We start from the raw sequence: 24,686 nt of genomic DNA, 5'->3' as shown, positions 1-24,686 counted from the left end.
AGCTCTTAAATAAAGGGCAGAATTAGACAAGCAATTTAAAATGGTGGATTGTGAGCTTCCATTCATCTAAAACAGCATAAAAATACCTTTTGGAATTACAATTTGATGGATATATACTACCCTAGCATGGAACACAAGAACTTACAGTTATGTTGAACAGATTTACTAAAGTGTTCTTGGAAATTCACAGCTCAAGGACAAAATGTGAGAAGTAGTGGATTTTTTTGTAATTTTCTTCCTCTCCCTCAAGAAACTGCAGCCTCCCCCCGCCCCAAATTTCCCTGGCTGCCAAAAACTGAAACTGAATACAAAGTTAAATATAAAAGCATCCTGCACTTTTAGTCCAAAATGGAATAATGTCCTTAGATATCTTCAATGACTCAACCACAAGTAACTTGTAATTGTATCTTTCTAATTTTTGTCCCTCTAAAGACATCCCTTCTTAGAAGAAAAGGCTTGCCACAGTTATTCAACTGGTGAGAATAAACAAACAGGAGAGGTTCTATTAAAAAGAAACATCATTTTTCCCATATTGCACAGTGAACACCTATAGCCTTCCTCTTTTTTTTTTTAATTTCAAATACAGATAAAAAGAAACAAACACTTACTGTTCAGATACAGTAGCATTATTAAACAACACAAAATAGCTCAGAGAAGATGTGAACCTGTGAAGACGTCTACAGCTTCAGAATCCATTCCGGTCAATGGATGTAAATTGACTAGAGAGGCCTTGGTACACTTTGTAAAAGTAGGCTGGATGATAGCGCACTAATTTCCTCTGTCTTCATAGAGTCTTGCCAGACATGCAAATGAAGGACAAAGGTGCTGGAATGACCCAGCATCTCTTTCAAGAGAAGTGTTTTGCATGTGCTCCCTCTTTGGGGTGAAATGAGTACTTGTTCCAAAAAAGGAATAGTCTCGTCCTGCCCTTGCTTCATTTTGAGACATGACCTGCTTCTACTTGGATGTAGGTGTCAATGTGACAAGACAACGAAGTTAATCAGGCGTAACGGAAAGGAGAGCCAGGCTCTAAATGTTCTTAAAAAAGCTTTTTTCCTGTAAGCCCACTTTAAGCCCAGCTTCTTTTCCTTTCACTTTGCAATGAAATCATCTTTTCATCTGTTTGTTGTTAATGAAATAACACCTGATAAAACTGGGCACTTGTCTTCACTGAACACACAAGTAGAACGAAGGTAAAATATGAGAACGTAAAGCCCTTATTTGAAAGCAAGTAATTATGATGAGGGAAAACCACAGTAGAAAGCCCTTAAAAACACCACCTTGAAAAAAAAATCCAAATACTTTTAAAGCCAACTATACTGCAGGAAAAATATTCCCAACACTGGAATTCTCCTCTAAATTCAGAAATCTCACTGCAATAAAAGATATCATAGCGCAATTCCAATGGCAATCTTAGGGCCAAATTCAGTAGTGATAAATGATGGTATATATGTATGTCCACAAAGGCCTTTGAAGAAGCATGCAAACTGGCTGCTTACTATTAACAACTGTTGCCCATTTGACATGTATAACACTAGTGCGAGAAAAGATTCAGAGACATATATAATGTCTAGCAATTATTATTTCCCCCTACATTAAATTAGATTTGCATCACTAGCCATCCCATTTACTGGGTGACACATGCACCACTCTGACTCAGTTCTCTAGGAGATGCATCCACTTATACTATGGCCTGAATTTGTTGCCAGAACAGTGAGGCCAACTGCCACAGGCAAAAATACAGCTTACATTGTGAACACTGATAGACAGCTGATAATTAGGTGTATATGTGGAGGGGATGAATGCCCAAAACTGTACTTTTAAAGTCTCAAGCAGAAGCCTGCTATTTGCTAGTTGTAACCATGGGCTGGCTGTAAATTTTGATAACATTAGGACTGAGCAAAAATGGCATGACCTGAATCCTCCAATTAAGAGAGACACATGAGACAGAATCACCAGTTAGGAGGCTGATCACACGCTGTCCTTCTGCACAACACCTATTGCAAAAATTGGGGCCTTAGGATTCCAGAAAGAAGAGCTGGTGCCAAAAGCAGGGGTTCCGAAAAGAGGAAGTGGTCTCAGAAAGATAGTAGTGATCTTGGCTAGAGAGATCCTGGAGGTGGGGGAGGATCCTGAAGATCAGAGAGCTGCAAGGAGACAAATGCCGGGGGATGCCTAGGGACCTTGGCCTCTAACACCTGAGACTGGTATCTGCAAGCCTGCTGCACAGCATGAGCCAACACAATTTTCTGGCCCACCTCCCCAGACCAGCAGTGATCTCCCTAGTGCAAAGAGAAGTTGAGACCTAGTGAACGTAATGCTGGAGGGAAGGGAGGGACAGAGTGAGTGTGTGAAATGATCAAGTAGGGTAAAAGCTGCAATCTCATTGGTTCTTAAATTAACCCTGGCATATATCTGCTATGCGCTGTCATTTACTCCATCTCACTGATGACACCAGCACAAGTTTATGACTAGCTGAGACCTGACACACAACTTACAAGATGATCTATGCTCCCACTACTTTGTCCCGTAACTTCCATATTCTAAAACGAATCCTTACTACAGATCTTCTGTGCTGCAGTGCTGTGGCAAGCAAGATGAGGACAGACAGGGAGAAAAACCACAAGAACCCTGGGGACATTCCTTCCTGCCTAGGTTTACCCTGTAAAATTATTGTATAAGGCAATATAAAATCTAGCACTGCAAAGCTCTGCAAACAAAGGCAGGCCCATGAGGACACCTGAAGCATGGCAGACATTAGGACAGGCTCTGAGGATTGTAAAAACAACAGCTAGAAAAGGCTATGCATTATAAGCAACCACAGAGCAAAATAACCAGAAGCTGCAAAACTCCTGCAAATGCAGAGAATTACTGGTGACAAGGGAACATGCCCTTCCCCCTTCTGTACCTGCCATGACTGCCTGGCTGCTCCCAAGTGTTTGAAGAATGAGCTGAAGCTCTCTGACTGCTGCAGCTGCTTCTTCCCCACAGCACATATCAGGCTCCATGACAACCTCCATGAGGCCGACTCCTATCAGGGAAAGAGACAGGAGATTTTCAACAATAGCTTTTGATCTCGGCATATTAGAGCGCAACTGGCTAAACACATGAAAGCACCTGGGCTTTTTTTGAAAAAAGTAAACCCCCATGTATTATTTAGTAACTGTCACAATGGGCCTGGCTGCAGATTGCCATAAAAACTTTTCCTCCTATTTTTTTAAAGGAACAGACAAACCACAGACAATCCTCCACCCTTTGATGACATGCAGATCAGGACACATTCCTCTTCTGCCTTTCTCTAGAACTCCCATTTAAAGCCAATCCGATTCCAGATTCAAATTTATTTATCTTAAACTAATTTCTGAACAGAGAGAATTGTAAACAGATGTAGTCTGGTTTTTAGCTTCAGGATCCAGCTTTCAAAGAATATGAGCAGCTGCAGCCCTTAACTTCAATGGACACCGGAGCACCGTGTCCCAGTTAGGCTAGGCCATTCAGGTTGCTGCCCGTGTTGTGTGTTAATTTGGTTCATTCCGTTTACAATTTCAAAGTTTAAAGAGAAAATCTACATTTTTTTCAAAGCTAATAATTAAAAGAAATGTCTGACTCAGGCACTGAGAAATTGTTCCTTCTACACAAACTTGATTCACTAGGTCTGCGATTTTTTTTTTTTTTTTTTTAACACCACCACATACAGTGGCAAGAGCTTAAAGAGCTGAGTGGCTGTATGTAACTGACACATACAGTTTTGAGCAAACTGGAGCCAACAGATTTCTAACTTGCTATTGGTAATTGCCATCAATCAACAGCAATGGGAAAGGTCCACTGGCCATTAAAAAATCCAAGTATTCCCTTGCTTCAAGTGTAACGGTCATTTTGATGAATTTTTATTTTCAAGGAGAGAGGCATCAGGTTGTTTTTATTTTTCACCTGTTCCCTGTCACCCATTTACCTTTAAAGACTCAACTTACACAGAAAGGAGGAGAAAAACAGGAAAATAATCCAAACCTACCAGCCCTATTCAAGTCAACGAGAGTCTGGTTCCTTGTGTCATCGTGGAGACTCTTTCCACTGTCTTGCTCCAACTGAATTTGTTTAATCCTCACAGTTTTGGTCACCATCTGGCTCATTTTGTTGTCTATGCAGATACTGTATGACAGACTTCCATTCACCGCAATAGGAACTCTTTGCTGAGTGATTTGATAGCCAGCCTGTCAACAAAATTAGCTTTATACTTAAATAAAACATTCACTTTTCAGAAAGCAGCAGCATGGCCAAGTGCAAATATTACAGACTAAGAACAAAACTGAAAATGCAGCATCTCCCATAGTGACCTATATAAGAGGACAGAACACATGCACATGTAAATTCAGAAATTATTTTGCTTAGCTGGAAAGGAAGCAAGCTAGAAGATGGGTCTAGAATTTGACATAACTGTGAGAAGCTGCAGGTCTGGAATAAATAAGAGCACTCCTCAATACAGGCAAGTGTAAGATACTATACTAATGCAGAAATAATCAATAATCAACTGCACAACCACTTGCCAAGGATGACATAAATTTCACTGATATTGCCTTGGGGCAGGAAATGCGCTAGAAGAGGTTCTTCCATGCCTGTGGTTCCTTGATCATGTTAAATCTTGTCTGAAGCCAGTTAACCGTACTTCCATCCCCAAGCTGGGACTATCACTCATCCTTCCATCAGGCTGAATATCCCTCTCTGCCTGTTCAGAATTTTACTCGTTAGAGGGGAGGAGAAGGAGAAGGAAGGTGGGGGGGGGGGGGGTGGAAATCAAGAAAATGAGAAAGCTCAATTTCATTAATGTAGCAATTTAAAAGATAGACACTGCAACCCCACATAAGGCACACAGCTGATAAATGCCATCTCATGCCTGGGACTCCACTCAAAGGGGAAACTGCTAGCCACAGAAGGGGTTGCCAATGACAAGGTACTGGACTAACTGCAACTATGTAAAAATATAGAAGTAATATCAATTACTCTGTTGAGGTAGGGTCCCCATCTCTTCCTCCTTCCTAGCCTGCTTATGCCCCCAGTGGTGAGAATTAAAAAAAAGCCTGCCAGATGTTAATGAATTGGGAGGAGCATTTGCATATTTTGCAGGGAGGACGAGCTTACTCTAAAATGTAGAGATGGTGATGGTGCACTGGAATGGAGAATAATGGCCTGGCCCTGTGAACAGCTCAATTTCTATATGCAATGAAGTGCATGACCTTCTAGCCATAATCACTATAAGAAAAATAAAATAACTGACTCTATGCAGCCTATGCTAATCACACAGCTCTTCCCATCTCCTAAAACTTCTCATTAAAAGGATTTTTTTAAAGCCTGAAATAGTGAGTGACAATAAATAACAAGAATCGCATTTCCCATCCAAAGCCCCATTTTCAGGAGTAACAATAATCCCATTGTCAAATGACCCTAAGAGCTGGATTTATTTTATCTGTTCTATATAGCTCATTAGCCTAAACTCTGCATCTTATTACAGGGTTCCTGACTAGACTGTTTCACTATGAAATGCAGGTCAGGCAGTTTATTGTCAGTGCTGAAACTGCAGAAGTCAGCCAGTAGAAAGCCAGAATTACATGTTTCAAGCTAATAAAATGTGTCAGCATCTCCTTGACCAAATTTCCATGCTTATCTGACCAGAAGATCCTGTAACTCATGTCTGAAGACAATAGCAGCCCACTTGGTGCTGTACACACCTTCTTCCACCTCACTCTTCTCCTCTAAACACATGGATGCGGTTTCTTTCCTATGACAACATTCGTCCATATAGCTTCTGTGCAGTAGACTGATAGCAGCAGATATCACAATATGAGAGATTCTTTTCAGTTTAACAGCAGAAGCACCAAAGGTGGCTTGCAAACAAGTCTGTCATGTTTTTGGTGTTTCTTTATGATGTGTGAACGAATTCTGAAAGTCATGTTTATTTCCTGCTATTTCACTTTTTTCTCCTTCAGGTCTGGAAATGGGCTTTAAGATAGTTTTACAAGTTAAACAAAAGTATTGGCAATTCAAACTGCTAAGTTTGTGTTTCACATTCCCAGTAGCTCACTACAGAGCCCCCAACAAAAGGGCCTCTTAATGGCTCACAAATATTAGCAAAGCTATCCCCAGAAACCAAATCAGCAATTACATCAACTTCACAGAAGAGCCACAAGTTCCCAACCTAGAAGAAAACAGAACAGACATCTCTTCTGAGATGCAGGTCTCCAGTGGACAGCTATAACATAATTCTCTTTCTAAGGTGGGAAGCAATTGTATTTGAATATGTTTTGTGTAACTTCAAAATATTTCCAATGCCTGAACAAAAGAGTGGGAGAGAAAGTAGTTTGGTTAATAATACAGCACCTCTACACATTAATTTGGGACCTGAGAAATCTCCCACTCTGCTTCTCTGGATGTGTGGGACACCTCACCTAAAGAGAGAATAAACTACCATGCCTGATCTTTCTCAGATAAAATAGAAACAGATTTTTTTCTTTTAATGCAGTCATCAGATCTTCACCCCAAAATCAGATGACGTAAAACTAGTGTCCTCCCTTTGACAGGTTACCGTTAAACTGAATGTTCAGAACAAGTAAGCTCGCAGAAAAAAAGAAAAAAAAAGTTTTAAATTAGAAAGGTTTAATTTCATTAAAATAGGAAAAAAGGCTCAAACACTGCTGCATCCTGTTGCAATGACGGAAGTCAGGTTCTTAAGTGATGTCAATATTTCTATACCCATATCAAATGCGGCAAAATACATTTGATTTCCAGTGACACCTTCTACCAAATATGAAAGTTACCAACAAACCATACTGCAAAGACTCCGTTTCTCAGGGTTTGGGTTTTTTTTATTTATTGGAAGTACTGACTGAGAAAGTTTTAAAGGGAAATTAAATATTTTTAGGTCTATAAGCACACACAAAAAAGACACTATTATGTTTGTACCACTGGAACCTGTGTTTGTTACACATTCACTTTAAATGAAGGACTATTATCAGACTGCTTTTACCCTAACAGACAATTAGTGCTAAACACCAGGAATGGAGAACTTCAGGGGCAAAGCAGCTCCAGCTCCCAATTCAATTACATTAAGCTACTGGAATCGTGCAGCTAAGCAAGGAGTCAGCAATCAGAGCAATCATATTCAATCAGTGAGCACCAGGGTACAGCTGCCTATTCATCAGGGCACAGCGCAGCATCCTGTTGGGGTGAGCAGAACACTGACTGAAAACAGAAAAAGCATCTCTTCACTCATCCCCTATTGCCATCCGTACTCCAGACTTGTCCTTTCCTACAGCTGTAAAGGGACCAGCTATACTGCATACTTACAGGCAGATCTGCATAGAAATAGTGTTTTCTGTCAAACAAGGACCTCTTGTTTATGCTGCAGTTGAGTGCCAGGCCTGTCATCACTGCTGCTTCTACACATCTCCTGTTGAGAACCTAAGGGAACATGACACATGGTTTTGCTCACATAGTATGTAACAAATGCCTCCCACACATTGCCTTATATGGAGCATATATTCAATTTTGCTTGCCTTCAGTCACCATTATATCCTCTTTCCTTGTGTGGGTAGTTCTTATTCATCATCAAAAGTCGTGGTAGCTACAAATCTGCAAAGCTTTAAGATGAAAAAACAAGCCATTCAGTCGTTTTGTCATGCCACATAAGGAGGTGTGCACTGTTCTGGCTTGCTACTTTTGCAAACATCCCAGTGCTCGTTCACCCTCGAAGATTCAAAAGACAAATCATAGCAAATGATAGTTGACTTGTAACCAGCTGTCAACTCATACAGGGAACTGGAAACACAGGGGATTTGCATTAGGGACTGCAGTGCCATTTAAGTAAAACACTTCAGAACACCTGTAACCACAGAACCACAGTGAATTCATGAGTATCTACACATAGATTTCAATCCTTTGCTTAACCGGGATGAAATTAAGCACACTTACATGGTTTGCTAAAACAGAACCAAAGAGACATCAGTTGACCCCATGGCTACAAGTATACATGCATTTCCAGTACCCAGGTAACCCATGGGATTAAGGTTCCTGCAGAATGCCACGTGATCTGAAGACCCAGCAAGGCCTTCGTGAAGAAATAAAGGAGTTAAATGCAGTTTCTCACCATGGACCCGTCATTCTCAGTGCTACACCCTTCTATCTCCTTAGCTGGTTCAGGATCCAGAGGAGAAAGAAAATTCCACTCCAAAAAGTACTAACAAGCAATGTTTCAAAGTTATGTTTTTTTCAAACGTGCTCTCGTTAATTTAACAGTTGGTTTAACTAGCATGAAATGGATAAAACTGCAAAGAAGAAAGACTGAATTTGTCTTAGTACAACTCTGACTTGCTCACACTTACAGTATTTTGAAACAGGAACAGTTGTTTATCCATCTTATTCTGCACTGTACAGCTGCCAAGAAGACAATTTCCAGCCAGACCATTAAAGGGGCACATTATGTAAAAGAATCTACATGACTTCATCTGCATTGACCAGAACATAAAAGGCTTAAATAATGTTTTCTTCAATGTTTCTGACAGTATTTACTTTTTATATTCTCCAGCCTGATTTCTGAAAACAGATTAAGCAGCTGTACATTTCCCATCATCCCATGTCTTCAGCTGAAAAAGGAATCTCTTTGCTTTACTCGTCTAATATTTCAAAAATCAAAATAATAAGAGAAAATATGAGAAACTCTTCATGTAACAGAAACTTAAAAATTGCTTATACAGACAAGAAATTAAATATTTAAGACATTTAACGAGGAAACTTTCAGATCTTTAGTGTAGCTATATATGGCTAACTAGAACACAACATCTATTTGGGCATATTTTATTTATTAAAAAAATTTAAAAGATACATAAAGCAAATTTTAAACTAGAAAAAAGGGAGAACGATTTCCCTTTGAAATACTGGTCTGCAGCAAAATGAACGCAATTAGTCTTGACTGTAATTTAAAGTAAAATTGGTAACTACAAAATATTAATTTATTTTAGTATCATAGCTGCAGTTCATTATATAGTAGATGCTCCTGTTTTCAACAATTAAATGCTTCCAGACAGTACAGATACTTTTTTTTTTTTTACTGTTTAAGGAAGCTTCTAACAGTGCTAGTCAAACTGTTCAACGCTTAAAATATAATATTTCTAAATACACATGCAAAATTTCCTCCTACTAAAGCCTTATGGCATGATCCTGTTCAGCTTTACAAATTAGGGAGGACCATGCCAGTCAGCCCTTTAACAACTGGTCACCAGAAACCATTAAGGCGTCACAAGGACTGGGTAGACTCAAAAGACCACTGCACCAAAGCAGCGAACTGGTGTCTTGCTACATTTCCTGAGGATGCAGGGGTTGTGACTGACTGTAATCAGAGAACGATTAATGATTACACTACAACTACTGCCTTTGACCACTTGCTCTTCAATTTTTGCTTCAAACAAGGTAGAGTGTATCTTACTCATCGCCCTAAGGGATAACACTGTTTTGAGGTGAAGGAAATAATTCCCACATACATACTACTTACACCAGTGAGAAGCTTTTGCACTACTGCTGATGAACCATTTTGGTAGCTCTGGGGAAAATCTGGCATAAAAATGTGAAGTATTGATTATTTTCTATGTAGTATCACTAAGCATTTAGATGACTGTACTGTGTATGTGTCCCCAGTGTACTGGGTCGTACTAGCCAAATCATTGTATATGCACGATTACTCATTCACTAGTACCACTCGCTGTGCTACTTCTTTATTAATGTCTGTGGTGATAGAAGGCATTGCAAAGCAGATCTTTCCCACTATGGCATACTGAGATGTCTACCATGCCAATCTGCTTCCTCTGCCCTGTTCGACTCTTAAAAAGAAAAAATCAGATGACCCTGTACTTCCTCAAAAATCAAAACTTACCTGTTTAATATTGCTCCATTTCTGAAGTGACTACTACTACCTACTCCAGTGATCAAGGCTGTGCGCATAAAGCAGAGTTGTTTGAGCAAACTACTACTTTTCCTTCAAACAAGCCTAGCTTTTCAAATAATCTGGAGTGATAAACATCAATTCAGTATGTGAAACTTTCCATACTAATGACCTAGAATCAGTCCCCCAAGCTTGTTTATGCAGTAAGCTGTTATTAAGTTGACAGCTTTGACTAGCACCAAAAATTTAAATTGCTGGCTTGAACTGACAAGCTGCCAGTCTGGTATGTTAGCAAAATGCTGGCCTTGAAAGAAAGCTATGTAGTTCCTGCAATAGCTATGGACAAAACAGAAGAGCCTATAAAGCCTTCTTAAATATTTCTGGTCTTCTAAAATGGAAGCCTCTCTCCTAGGTATTGATTTAAAGAAATTCCTAGAGAGCTATCACAAAAGGAAATGTAAATTGTTTGTATTGGAAACTCATGAAAAACCTTAACAATGGCATCACAACACCAGCACCGTTTCCCTTGTAGCTACGCTATCCTGCTAGAGCACCATGGTAACTGAGCGCTAAAGGAATGAAAGAACAATCCAAGCAAGTTCTCTCTTTTTCTACTCATCTATTCTTTAAGTCTAGTTCACAAGTGGAAAGACTCCTTTTAAAAATTTATCATCTTTATTTGCAAGGTCAGTTTAGTCAAGACCTTGGTTTTAAATACAAGCCTATTCAAGAGCTATACAAATCCATACACAATACCTTCAACGGCATAAATTCCCACCAAAAGCAATTTTTAAATGTTTTTTTCTTTAACAGCAGGTTTACTCCTTATATCAATATATTAAAGAAAGCTGGCCCCCTTTTAGGTGAAGATACATGTTTCTATATTTAGTAAATGATCATTTTTACATTTTAAAGAGAGTAGGTATGCAGCTTCTTGTTTTGCTAATGAGTATTATATAGGATAAGTGGGGAAAAAGAAGAAACATCTAGATCTCTCTCCTGGAAGAAGTTTATTTTTGCTACCTTTAAAAAAAAAAAAAAGTAATCTTTGCCATAACAGTGGCACCCAGGAAGCCTAAGTTATGGAACAAAGTAGTCCTTGTACTAAACACAATAGAATCAAAATAATTCCTCAGAAATTTTAAAAGTTTTTTATTCTAGGTCACACATTTTAATAAAGTAGATTTCATATTAATTGGCTAAGACCTTCATTCCTACTTATAATCATAGAATCACAGAATCATAGAATCATTGAGGTTGGAAAAGACCTCTCAGATCATCGAGTCCAACCGTCAACCCAACACCACCATGCCCACTAAACCATGTCCCTAAGTGCCTCATCTACTCGTCTTTTAAATACCTCCAGGGATGGGGACTCAACCACTTCCCTGGGAAGCCTGTTCCAATGTTTAACCACTCTTTCAGTCAAGAAATTTTTCCTCATGTCCAAGCTAAACCTCCCCTGGCGCAACTTGAGGCCATTTCCTCTCATCCTATCACTAGTTACTTGGGAGAAGAGACCGACACCCACCTTGCTACAACCTCCTTTCAGGTAGCTGTAGAGAGTGATAAGGTCTCCCCTCAGCCTCCTTTTCTACAGGCTAAACAACCCCAGTTCCCTCAGCCGCTCCTCATAAGACTTGTTCTCCAGACCCCTCACCAGCCTCGTTGCCCTTCTCTGGACACACTCCAGCACCTCGATGTCCTTCTTGTAGTGAGGGGCCCAAAACTGAACACAGTATTCGAGGTGCGGCCTCACCAGGGCCGAGTACAGGGGCACGATCACTTCCCTACTCCTACTGGCCACACTATTTCTGATACAGGCCAGGATGCCATTGGCCTTCTTGGCCGCCTGGGCACACTGCCGGCTCATGTTCAGCCGGCTGTCGACCAGCACCCCCAGGTCCTTTTCCGACAGGCAGCTTTCCAGCCACTCTTCCCCAAGCCTGTAGCGCTGCATGGGGTTGTTGTGGCCGAAGTGCAGGACCCGGCACTTGGCCTTGAATCATGAAGAAATCAGCATTAATCAGATTACTACAGGACTGTTTATCTAAGAAACATTTAATTTTAGCTCCTTTTCATTCAGAATAGCAGCTGGAAGAGGGAAGTAGTGCAATGTACTTAGCCAGCTCTCTGTAAACCAGGCAGTAATCTTTAGAAACCTCAACAGATATACCTAATCATATTTCCTAGTACTCCCATTTCTTATCACTCCAATTTTTATTTGCTTCCACTATTGGATATATTTCGTTTTACTATTCTTGCTGTATTAAAAGTACCAACTTGCTCCAATATATGGTTCTTGGAAGTACAATCATAAGTTAAACGTCAAAAAAACCTACTCTCATATCTACTTAGTCCAAATGTAATTGCGACTGTTCAGTCTCACACTGCAGATGAGTACTTCAACGCAGCGTTCTTCCTTGGCATCCTCCCACACACACAGAAGGGTGTAACTGTCTTGTAGCTATGTGTGTACAGAATGTACACTACAATAAATGAAGAGCTAACCATTTCCCAAATGACCCACTTATTTCAATAGGTCTACAATCAGACCCCATCCCTCTAAGCATACAGTAAAAATTTAAAAAACAAGCCAACCTAAGTCTTGTCATTTGTTTGGTCTGCAAAGAGCCCACATGTTCCAAAAACAGGTCTCTAACTGCAGGTGAAATTTAAAAAGAAGGCCAGCTTCAGTTTAGGGTCTTCTGCATTTCAGTCCAGCATCTACTTCACAGCATATTTCCTGTCCTAATATGAGCATTATGTTCTTATCCCTAAGGAAAGGGGCAAGAGAGTAGGGGAGGAAGCACCAGACATTTTAAATTAAGATCTTAGCTTAATAGAAAGAGATTCCAGCTTAAGAAAAGAGAAGAAAATGGCAACTGAGAAGCTGAAGCAGCAAAGGAAGATCTGGGGGTGGTAGGGGGGACATTAAATATACTTTAATATATTTTGTAACTTTATCTTTCTGCAGTCTGCTACCGAAGATATATGCTGCTATACAAAACATACTGTTCCTAACCTTGTCTGGTGGCAAAGTTGGCTTGTGGTGATGCAGCACATACTCATTCAAGTCATATCTTAAAGCCAGGCAACTCTGACATTTTAAGAAGTACCCAGCTCCCAAACACATTACTTTATGTGTACTCAAATAAGAGGGCACACTCTCTCGAAGCTGAAAAGCTAGTCTGAGGGCTCATATCACAAGGCTTAGAATTGGGGGAAGCATCTTTCAGTGTCAGTGATGACCAGAGATTTCAGCAGTAGTAGGGAGAAATGCTGACCCCTGGGAGTAAGAAAAACGGAAAGGTATAATCAGATACAAAGCTATTTAAATACTGACTGACTTCTGGGTTTCTCAGCCCTTTGAGACAGAGGCTGCTAAAAAAAAAACACAGAAGGAAAAATCTATTCAGACCACTGTGTGGGCAAAGTGCTCAATGGTCTCAATGGAATAAATCTGTTTTCTGGGGTGGTAGAGAAGCAGCCAATCCACTGGCATTGCCCCAAACCAGTGATCTTCATGTCTCAGATCCCATCACCAGCAGCTAAAACCAAATAAACTTCTACCATGCAGAACCAGTTCCAAGCAGGAGCACCCAAAGGGAAGACAGAACAACGCAATGGCGATACAATGGTTCATGATATCCATAATCAAACACTGTGTTTCTATGGTGTTCCCATCAAGAAGTCCAGTATCTCTCTAACATCCATGCCTTCCCTGTCGACAGCACAGTCTTCTGCACCTGCCACATGGCTTTTTTTGACCTGTCATAAGGATGCTCCCTCTCTTATGCCAGTTGAAATTTAAACCATTGCTAATGATATCTGATCCAGAACAAGTTAAATACAGGAAGATCCAGTGAAAACACTTCATTACTTCTGGAGGTAGGGGACTGAGCAACGGCTAAAACCTAAGTTACAGAATGCGATCAAAGTCAAAGTCAACCAGGGCTTTGAGGTGGACCTTCTCAGACCTTTCTTCCTACACTGAGCTCCACAAAAAAAGGCTAAAAAAGGCTTTTAAATATCAATAACATCTGCCTTCTTCAATATAACCTAGATTGTTTAACTTGTTAAATAGAGAAAATTGAGAGCACTTAGGACAGAATAGAGTTCATAAACCAACCCCTGCCCTGTTTATCCCTGCAGATGGTCCTTTGCTTGTAGGCTTGGTGAGGGCCAGCTCTGTGGTTTCTGAGTTGTAACAAATTCTGACCTTCAATACACACTGACTGTCATTTTCTATCATTTCTGTCTTGGCTATCTGTCCTCTGCTCCTTCTTGCAATCTTTGTGTGTCGGAGAGCCCACACTAAACACACACTAAAACCCCCCAGCCCTTTCCTCTGACTCCTTCACCCCTTTTTCCTCCATTTGCTGTGTCCTGAAACATGCTTATTTGCTCCCTAAAGAGGTAGCCATCTTTCCCTCCAGCCTGACCTAGATCTCTTAAGAGAGCACAACATACAAATTGAGAGTAAACCAGAAGTGGTCTATCACACATAGAGACAAGGATATACTAATTCAGGAAAACAACAGGCAACATAATGCAACAACCTTTGCAAAAAGCTATTAAGAAAGCAAACTAAAATTCTGTTGTTTTTAACAAAGTTGTTCTGGAACAGCAGAACCAACGAAGACTAATTTCCTATAAATAATTGCCCTAGTTTGTTTTACCTAAGCAGTGACCTCAACACTCTCTCGTGATTCCCCCATCATCTCCCCATTTCATCAAACATCCCAAATTGAGTATAAAGCGTCACAAATATCTGAATAGCAGCAGCCCAAACAAAGCTGAGATCAGTGGGGAGAAGAGACTCAATCGCTAATTTCCTCTTCATGTGCTTGCTAATATTTTCACAAAAACCTCTACAAACCTAAAATTTTTTGAGGCAAATTTGGCTGAACTTGGCAGTGAAATTGCAAAACTAGCATTTCTATATAGAAAACAGTGGCAAAATCTGCACATGTAACTAATAAACACCAGTTGCAGAATCCTCTCAAAATCAAATACACAGTCATCATATATTTAAGGTGGTAAGGTGGCTGATAATCAGAGAGAACACAAAGAAAGAAATTAATTTTACCTCAGGAACCAATTACAGCCTAATTGCACCAAGGGAAGTTTCAAACAAAATACATAAACCTGACAGTTATGCAACATTACACACGAGACAGCTAACCATGAAGAGAACAAAGATCCAGTCTACAACTATCTGTCATTACTGTTGGACAATGTTTCCTAAATACCTTTCAATGAAAAATATCTTCAAAGAAAAAATTGTTAAGAAGAACGAAGAAGCAAGATGTCAGTTTGCAAAGTTAAAATGCTAAGAGATTGGTAGAACCATGATTGTTACAGAAACTTTGGCTTAACAGAGCACTGCTTTCATACACGTATATACAATATACTATCTTGGATTTCCTCAAAGGGAGTCACCTGGAACCAGACTGTTTGTCTACATACTGAGAGAAAATTAAATCAAACACTTAAGGATGCCAGAGTAAATGAAGTGACTGGTAACAGAAGTAGTAGAAATTTGTCCCAAAAAGTCCACTCACAGTTCGAACTTAAAGTAAAGAAATTCCCAGCCCACTGAGAAAAACTACTGCAAAAAGCTAATGTGTGTTTCAGCAGCCATTTCAGACTGAATCCAGAAAGAGGGGACACCGATCTGTCTAGTTGTCATGTAATGGTTGTGCTGTCCAAAAGTATCAAAGATGGCACAATAACTGCAGTAACAGAACTGTGTGAAAGAAAGGAAACAAGATACTGCAAATTCCTGCTCCCCACTAAGAAATAGAAAAATATCTGTATAAAGCAAAAGGTAAAGCAATAAAAAAACCAACACAAAAGGAGATAAGAGAAAATACATAGATAACATCACTGATGCATTGAAGGATCTACTGAAATAGGTGATAGCAAGATGTTTTAACAACTCAGTGGCATTCTAACTGGTAAGTTTACATCAGCCAGAGGGACCTGTTAAGGATGAAGAGGGAAGCCAACAAGAACAACAAAAAGAGAGCTCAACAGGTAGCACAATTACTGAGGTGCTAAGGAAACAAAGCCCTACGGGAATTGTTAGCCTTGACAAAAAGATTAAAACACCCAGAATGAGTGTCAGAGCTTTTCACAAATGAACAAGACATAGCAAAAAGCAAGAGAAAACCTTACAGGGGACTCCTTCAAAGCTTGAGAGAAGAGTAACAAATGTCACCAAATACTTCAAAGCACAAAAGCAAAGGCATCTCCAGAAAAATGGCATCTACAGTTAAGTATGAAATAAAGTTGAGCTAAGCAACTGCAGTAACTGAGGAAGTAGAACACTTCTCAGACCCCAGTGAAGGAGATTATTTCCACAGGTAACCCTGGGGCTGTGAATGATCCTATGAAAGAGAAAGAAATAGAATGAGGAACAACCCCCACCATAACCCAGCCCTGAAAGTCGCCTGAAGCAGGCCTCCCTCATCTTTCAAAGACCTCTCCTGACCAGTACAGCAGCATTGAACTGATTAACAGCTTGAAATTATGTAGGCAGGCTTTAATCCATCATGCACTCAGAAATTTAAGGGTCTGTGAACTGCAAATGCATTCTCAGCGAGCAATGGTTTGAAAGCATATTTCACTCCCCTAGTTTTTTTCTAAATTATGTGGTATTTTCTTTTTAAAGGCTTACTGGACTGCAAGTCCAGCAAGCTGGGACTGTGTGAGCAAAAAACACTGTTAGCCACTGATGATACAATGATGTCGCAAACCCAAGTATTATCAGGGAAGAAAGGACTGCAACAGAAAGGTACCATCAATTTCTAAGAAAATATCTCCTTTTTTCCCCTAAGTACAATTATTACAGTTTTACTGAAAGAAGTAACAAGCAGTTAAAGTGAACCTAGACATAAGTAAACGGTTTAAAGCAAGCATGAACTCACTTTTTCCTTCAGGTACTGCCACCAATTTATTTTTAGAGGAGAGCTCATGGATACAACAACCCAGGCATCACGTGGTTTCAAAGAAAAGAAGAAAATGTATATAATGGAAGCTAAATCAACATGCATACAAAGATCAGAAGATTGTCCAGTTCCCCAAGAAAGGTGCACGCAATTAAAAATGTAGTTATAAAAAGTCAAGCTAAGAAGCAGTATTTTTTCAAAGCGAAGTAGTACAAGAAGGGAGTAAATTCATATGCATGCCAGCAGGAATGTCAAAACAAAACTGAAATCACAAGTTGGTAAAGCAGCTGTTGCAATTACCAGATTTAACAGGCACAGGATATCAAAAAATCTAGTTGCAAGCTGCAAAGTATAAATTCTGGTCTCAAATGCTGTTTCTGTTCCAATATGTAGAGCTGACAGACAGATCCACCAAAATCTCACACAAACCTCTCAGTGCCTTTGAAAGCAAATGCATCAGGTAAATTCTGTATATTAATAACATCTAAAATTCATCATAAAGTCTGATGTCTACCACCCAACACATCTGGAAAAGCACTGGGTATCTGCTACTGCCAAGGATGGATGCAGTGTCAATATAGGGAGGGGAACTAAAGCACCCTCTACATCCCCAAACTGGGTATTAACCCTGTCACATCCTTGGGCAGCCATCTCAACAGGGCAGCACTGCAGGGTGGGGAAGGCAACAGCACGATACACGTGCTCTCTGGTACTGCGCAGTGTTGCAGTGACATTTCTCAGCTTTGGAGAAGTGAGAGTTTGGAGAAGTCAGAGTTTGGAGTTTAAGTTGCCAGTGGTGCAATACCAGAAGGAACAAGGGCTAATAGCTGTTCTATCCCTGCTTTCTTCCATGAAAAGGCGTATCTGGTTGAGTGACTGTCATTATACAGGTGAGAGAAGATACAGTAGGACCCAAAAGCTTCCTCCTAACAGTATTTACAGAGGGAAAACTAAAGGAGCTTAAAACAAGAGGATATGAAAATCTCAGTACAGGACAGCAGCAATGAGTGAGTTATCAAGCCCTCAAGGATGTCCAGTGGAGCAGGAAAAAAAATGTATATTCAGAAAAAATCATGCATCTCACATGATATTCTACAGCAATGTTCAACACAGATCTTAATCTATTTCTTGACATCAGAAGATATTTATCTTTTCTTCATTAGAAAGAGAGCTTGATCATGACCAAGTGTTTCCAAAAACTCTATCTTAAAAAAAGACACAGCAGATGCTGTTCACACTGTGAAAAGAATGAAATTCAAACACATGAGAAGGTGCCAAAAATTTCAAAACACTTAAGACTGTAGGGCTAACATTCATTCAAATCCTATTAATTTAAACCTTGGTTATGTCAATCCTAGATTATTTCTTAGTACACTTGCCGACAAAGAAATAGGATCAGGCTTTCACTTTAGTCATGCAGGATACAAACGTACAATGTGCATCTTTTCGTGTGATTAGCAACAAAGACTGTAAGCACAGACAAAAAGGTTTCAGCCTTTAGCTACTAGATCTACCATCTTATTTCTGTGGCTGAGCTATAATTAACCTTTAGTCAGCCACCTCAATCATGAGAATAGATAATCATGGATTCTCCTTCTGTGAGCCTAGCCTTATCTTTATAAACCTTTATAAAGATTCTCAGAATTTTCAAAGAGGATAAATCAGACTGGGAGTGCAACCACCTTTATGGATCCTCAGAAGAATTTTACATCAATCTGCAGGTATGACGCACTATATGCCACCACGTGTAGTGTAAAACTTTCTTTATAACAGGTCCTCTAAAGACACCAAGCTAACATCATTGCCAAGTCCATTCACCAGGTAAAAAAACCAGGCCTTTGCACATTTCATTACATGAAATGTAATGTATGTAGTCCCCAAGAAAGGAGATCCTTACAGTAATTTGAGTAAGATGCTCTCTGGTCTAGTGGCGCGGGGCTCCATCACCAAAGGGCACAAAAAGTGTGCAGAGTAGCATGGGATGCGCTGTCCAGTCTCACTACTTCTAAATCTACTTTTTTAATGAAAGCTTTGCCACATCATTTTTTCTGTCTCATGCTAAACAGGAGTGCACCTGCATAGCTGTTCCTGCCTGTAGCTGTCTCTCAGAGGCACATTATGAGAGCAGCATAGTGAAATGGCCATGACACTAACACTGTGATGGTCCTCCTAAGGTCTACTTGCAGCAGAAGCATAAAATAAGCTGTATTACAGTACAGGAAGAAAATATAAAGAGGAAAGATGGAGGATGGCTAAACACATTCTTCTCGATTCCCCTCTCCTGTGCAGAGCACAGCAAAGGCTCACACCCACACTCATTAGTGACCCACAAATGTACAGCAACCAGAAAAGCTCCCTTTAGCACCATTCTTTCCGGTCTCATTGTGAAGCAGCAAATACTAGCATGGTTGTCTATCACAACCATCTCATGGTCCCACCGTAAATGTAAATCCCTGTGACATTGAAAACTGCCCCTATAGTTCTCCGTTCATAGCAGCAGTTATTCTCTACTACAGACAGCACAACTACTGTATTAAAACTTTGCTCCTATTTTTTTAATTTCTCAACAAAAGAGAGTCAAAAGGAAAGGCCAAATATTTACCTTCTAAAGAGACTTATTAGGCAATAATCTTAACATTTGTTAAAATGTGTTGGTTGGTTTTTTTACATATACTTGGAAATTTTCAAAAACTACCTTCTGTCTTTAAAAATCCACCAAAATCCAATTCTACTTCAGATACCATTGCCATATACAAACACATATAATTATTTCAAGAAAATAAGCCCAACTGTTTGATTCCAGAACAAACATTGGTCTCTAACATTAATTCCTGTGCAGCAAGTACAACAGGAAAACAAAGCTATGACTACTGACTGGATTTTGTATCACATTCTAACATGCAAGAACATGTATTTTGTAACATTCACTTTCAACTCTATTTTTACCAGTACTACAGTGAGAAAAATCTTTCTTCTCTTTATATAGATAAAAGCAGCTGGTAGAAGCTAACATTGCATCACTACTTTTAAATTAACCTAACCATCCTGCTTTTTGCTTCTCAGGTGCAGTTATATTCTCTGCCAAAGCCCACATGTACTGGGGTTTTCTCACAAAGGTCATATCAAGCCTCATTTGTAAAGCACTTTAACAGAGGAAAAAGCCAAAAAAACCCCCCAGATAAATAGTAACATACATAAAAATGAAACTCTTCATAAATACTCGTTTTGTTCATTCAAGAACAGTTTTTCTACTTGACTGAAGATAAGCATTAGACAATTTACCAGGATTTCTATGCATTAACAGAACGTTAAGTAGAAGGTCTAAAACCAAAATCTTGAACCATTTTAAATTTTGTGACTATTAACTCCCTAACCTAGCCCTGCCCCAAATGAAAGGAACTCATTTTCCATGTTTAAGTCTAACTAGATTCTTCTAAAACCAAACGATTGCGTTAAGATTCCCATTCTCTCTGGAATGTTTTCAAAATTTCCATATAGTTAGATCTGAAACTCAGCCCTGAGTTGCCACTGAGACCAGAGTGAAGTCCAAATTTTATCAGCATCGAAACTTCACTTCCTTAGGTTTCAACACCTTTGCAAATACAGAATGAATACTTTAACTCACTTCTCTTTTTAAGGATCACACGGCATATATCGAGACCCTAGAAATCCAGCCATAAGTTAATTCTCAATTTCAGAATATTATTTAAGGCTGTATTATGGTGATGAAAAGCTTCCAATAGATTAAAAAATATATCTGCAACTGGAATTCAAACCTCCACTCTAATAAATATACTCAGTGAAACAGTTTTGCATTAAATAATTTGACCCTATTAGTCTCTGCATGCTTGTTGCATGAGGCAATGCTGTCTATTCAATATTTATTTTCACTGTATAGTAAGAGCTTATGTTATACTTTTTTAACTATTATTTTTATATTAAACTTAAGATCCCCAGAGAATTCTACAGCAGTAGTCATAGCCATCACAAACTTATAATTAAGTTGTGACTTCAAAAATTTATTACGTTGTCACTAATAAATCTCATTGCTAAGTGCTAGCTAGCTATTCCGACTTATTAGTCCACAATGTCTCACTAATTTTTTTTTTAAATAATTGTTTTGCTCTGGAAATAGGAATAGTTGACATTTTCCTAAATCAGAGACTTTCTACTTAGGAAGCAACGTACCTCCATAGTGAGTCATTCCAAATGGCAAATGACAGCTACAGAAACAAACATATGGCAAAGTAACATCAAATGGCCACTCGGAAATCTAAGATGTTCTTTTCTGATAGGATTTTAATTATCTCTCATATTTAAAGAATTTCCTGTGTGGCATACTAACCAAATACACCCACTCTGGCCTCAGAGAAATACCGCGATTCATTCAGTATGTTGAAGAGACACTCCTTATTTTTTTCCTTTGCAGAGGACATCAAGTATCTGTAGTGATAACTAGAGAGTGACTAAACTGAAAAGAAACAGTACTAGGCATCTCATGTTATCAAACAACAGGAAAACAGAACAATATGTAAAAGTAGTTCCCCAGTCAAATCTTGGGAAGAACAAAATATTAGAAACATACTCAAAGTTGTCTGACATTAATTCTGATATATATAATTAAGTCGAAGCATAACTTACTGGTAAAGTTCCTGGTAAAGAAGCATCAAAGAAAGATACCAAAGAGTTAGGAGCTGCTGCAAACTGGACTTGGGAACCAGAGAAAAGCTTTGAGTTGGAACTGATCTGTGCATGAATTTCCAGACCCACAACTGGTACCCATGGAGCAAGACTGAAAAGGAAAGAGAAGGGAAATGCAATTTAAATACAGATGACATTAAACCGCATAAACATCTAAAAAGACAAGAATTAAGAACTTTTAATTTACTCTTTTAACAAATATTAAAGTGTAATTGTAAAAAAATTGTAAATGAGGTTGTAAGTATATCTACAGAGTAATGGCAAAGTTGTGCTGCAATACTGGAGAACTGAGACTAATTGACAATATATACGGAGGGGACTGTATGGCAAAGTGTCTTCATTATATACAGAAAACAATGCCGTAAAAAATAAATGTAATGGTCTGAAACTTAATTTTTCCTTACATGAGAAATCTTAGAGAATTAATGAGGCAAACTTGCATGCTGGATGAACCCTAATTTGGTACCTCATGAAAATCACAAAATCATCATAAATATCAATTACTTCTCAGGTAGTTTGATAAATCTCCAGCAGACAGGTGGCATAATAAATTATATATTCTTTGTCAGCTAGTCACTTGCATGCTGGGAAAGGTGGCTCCCCAGAGCAATGTTAGTAGCACATTAGCATAAACATTAGTAATCTGGTAATAGAGAAATCATCATTTCAACTAGAGAGCTACTGCTCTCTGAACATACTCCACAGAATAAAGCTTCTCCATATCATCTAAAAAGTAATTGCAATTCTCACATCCATAACCTTTATATGGACAAGAGAAAAAGGTCACCTTTACAGTATGAATTGCTTGACAGTTTCTGTAAGTAATTATCTGGCCTTGTACAAATGAAGTGGCACAAATAATATTTCAGTGATGAAATCACATTTCTATGGCAGAATACTTCAGCAGTATAAGTACCCAGATAGCTATACGAGATAAGAGAGCTATGGAAAAACATCAAACAAATATATCAAGTACAGCGTTCCTTCTAAAGGTGAACATAATAACATTGCCAAGATTTTAGTTCTCTGTCTGCTGTCCAACAGCTGAGAACATCCCTACAAACACCAAACTAGTGAAGCAGATGCCATTTATATTGCTGCTTTAGGAAGAAGAGTATTATCATAAAAGATTAAGGTTCAGATGTTTAAAGGAGCTAATACATTTTCTTTTACTGAAACATAACATTTTCTTTGGTATTTTCAACTATTCACAAAAATACCTCAAGGTTTAGAAAAAAAAGTTGGTTTTTTTTTTTTAAATTTTGGAGGCCAATTTATTTCATTGTTTCCTGCATTCTTTAGAAATGCATCCTCGTCGCATCATGGCATTAAAAATTATATCAGGCTTCGCTTAACCAGTGTGTTGGCTTACACTCAGATAAAAAGATATGTACATCAGTCAGTCCTTGATTCCTACTAACAACACTGAGGAGAAGCCTGGAGTTTCTTGCCATGTTTCTTCAAGGTTTATGTTTGTGTCTCTAAAGAATCAGCAGCATACTTCTGCCCCTGTCTGCATAACTTCACTTAGGTGATCAGTTGTGCAGAGAGAAACCTGAACCTCACCAGAGAACAGGAAAGCTTGTACAGGCTGTAACTTTCAGTTGCAGCAGGAATAAAATGCTGTGTTCCAGGCACACCGTCAAAGTTTCACGTTTCTCCACTGGAAGAGAAAGCGTCCTTTGGACCAGAATAACCCTTCAAAACATACTTCGCAAAATTGGTGCAGCCCTTGCTGTTTATGTGAAAGCTAACGGTTTCTGATTTGCTTGCATTGTGTGGGAATCTTACCACAGCCAAACGTGTCAAAGGGACAACAGCCGTGCTGCGAAGACAAATACTGTTTTGGGGGTTTTTGGTGTGTGATAAATGCGTGCTCAGAAGGTGCCGCCAGCCATCAGCAAGCTGTAGATGCCTTACAGCACTCAGAAGATGGTATTTAAAGCGAGCCCTGCTGCTACCACCTTGCGATCCGCTTGTGACACAGTAACTGCACCTCCAAGACCCGACACGCCGGCGCCGCCCAGCTCCCGCAGCCGTTGCTCTCGTGCCCAAGCCCGGCGGCCCGAAACCGGGCCCAGCCCCCACCCTGCGGCCACGCCCTGAGGGCGGGATGCCCCAGCGGAGAACCACCTCCACCGGCCCCTCTCCCCGCACCGTCCCGGCACCGTACCCGCTCTTCCCCGCCGGCACTGCCCCGCCTCTCGCGTTACAGGCGACGGCCCGCTGCCCGCGGGGGGCGGGGGCGGGATCCCCGGCGCCGCGCTGCCACGCCCGGCGCCAGACCCCACCGCACCCCCGCGCCGCCGCCGCCATTTTGCCTTGCTCGCTGCTGCGATGCTCCCGCAACGCCCCCTGGGAAATGTAGTCCGGCGCGCGGGATGGCTGCGCGGGGCGGCGGGTTGGGGGGGACGGACTACAACTCCCGCCAAGCCCCTCGCCTTGGCTCCGCCCTCCCCGCACAGGCCGGCACTTCGGGGAAGGGGCGGGGTGTGTCCCCGCGCGCCACCTGAGGAGGGCGGCCGCGGCGGGCGGGCGAGTGGGGCGTGAGTTATGGCGCAGGAGGCTCTGGTGAGGTGAAGGGTCCGTGAAAGGTTCTGCTGCTCCCTAGGATAGAGGTGGGGAGCCAGCTGCAGGCACACACCTCCCCCCCTTCACCAGGGGCTAGGTGAGGACTGGCTCCGCTCAGCTTGTGAATAAGGGGCTTTTGTCCCTCACCTTTCCTGTGGAAAGGCCTCTCCTGGCTTCATGCCTCAGTGTAATGGCGCCGTGTTACCAGGCAGGTGCAAGTCCTCCTCACACACAGCTCTCCTGCTTACCTCTTCCTGGAGAGGTGTTTCCCCAAGCACCCAAAACTGTGGTAGCGTTTGTGTGGGAAGCAGCTGCACTGCAGTCTGAGGGGGTCTTGAGAGGCCTTGATACTTGGGTCTACAGGTCCTGTGCCTATCCTGAGAAAACTAATGCTTGTCCTAGAAATGCTAGAGGAAGAGAACAGTGACTGCATTTGTGTCTTCCTTTTAGCTGTTGTTTAAAATGTCTTAGGTCCTCAGAGGGGTTGTGTATGGTTTTCCTTTCGTATCATGCTGATACAAAACCTGTTGCTA

The 24,686-nt window shown here is 40.4% G+C and overlaps 1 protein-coding gene across 1 annotated transcript in view; it reads right to left on the bottom strand.

Annotated features, from left to right (window-relative positions):
- Positions 1 to 23,898, bottom strand: part of GATB (glutamyl-tRNA amidotransferase subunit B) — a 46,283-nt gene extending 22,385 nt beyond the window's left edge. The window contains exons 1-5 of the mRNA XM_076337535.1: positions 23,756 to 23,898; positions 21,523 to 21,673; positions 7,339 to 7,452; positions 4,013 to 4,211; positions 2,909 to 3,031 (exon numbers count right to left, since the gene is read on the bottom strand). Coding sequence (XP_076193650.1) covers positions 2,909 to 3,031; positions 4,013 to 4,211; positions 7,339 to 7,452; positions 21,523 to 21,673; positions 23,756 to 23,898 — 730 coding nt within the window. The remainder of the gene's footprint in view (positions 1 to 2,908; positions 3,032 to 4,012; positions 4,212 to 7,338; positions 7,453 to 21,522; positions 21,674 to 23,755) is intronic.
- Between the last annotated feature and the right edge of the window lie 788 nt (positions 23,899 to 24,686).

The sequence above is a fragment of the Aptenodytes patagonicus genome, chromosome 4, assembly GCF_965638725.1.
Source record: "Aptenodytes patagonicus chromosome 4, bAptPat1.pri.cur, whole genome shotgun sequence".
Taxonomy (NCBI): domain Eukaryota; kingdom Metazoa; phylum Chordata; class Aves; order Sphenisciformes; family Spheniscidae; genus Aptenodytes; species Aptenodytes patagonicus.
Note: the sequence above shows the minus strand (reverse complement) of the source record. Positions and strands in the feature narration are given on the sequence as shown.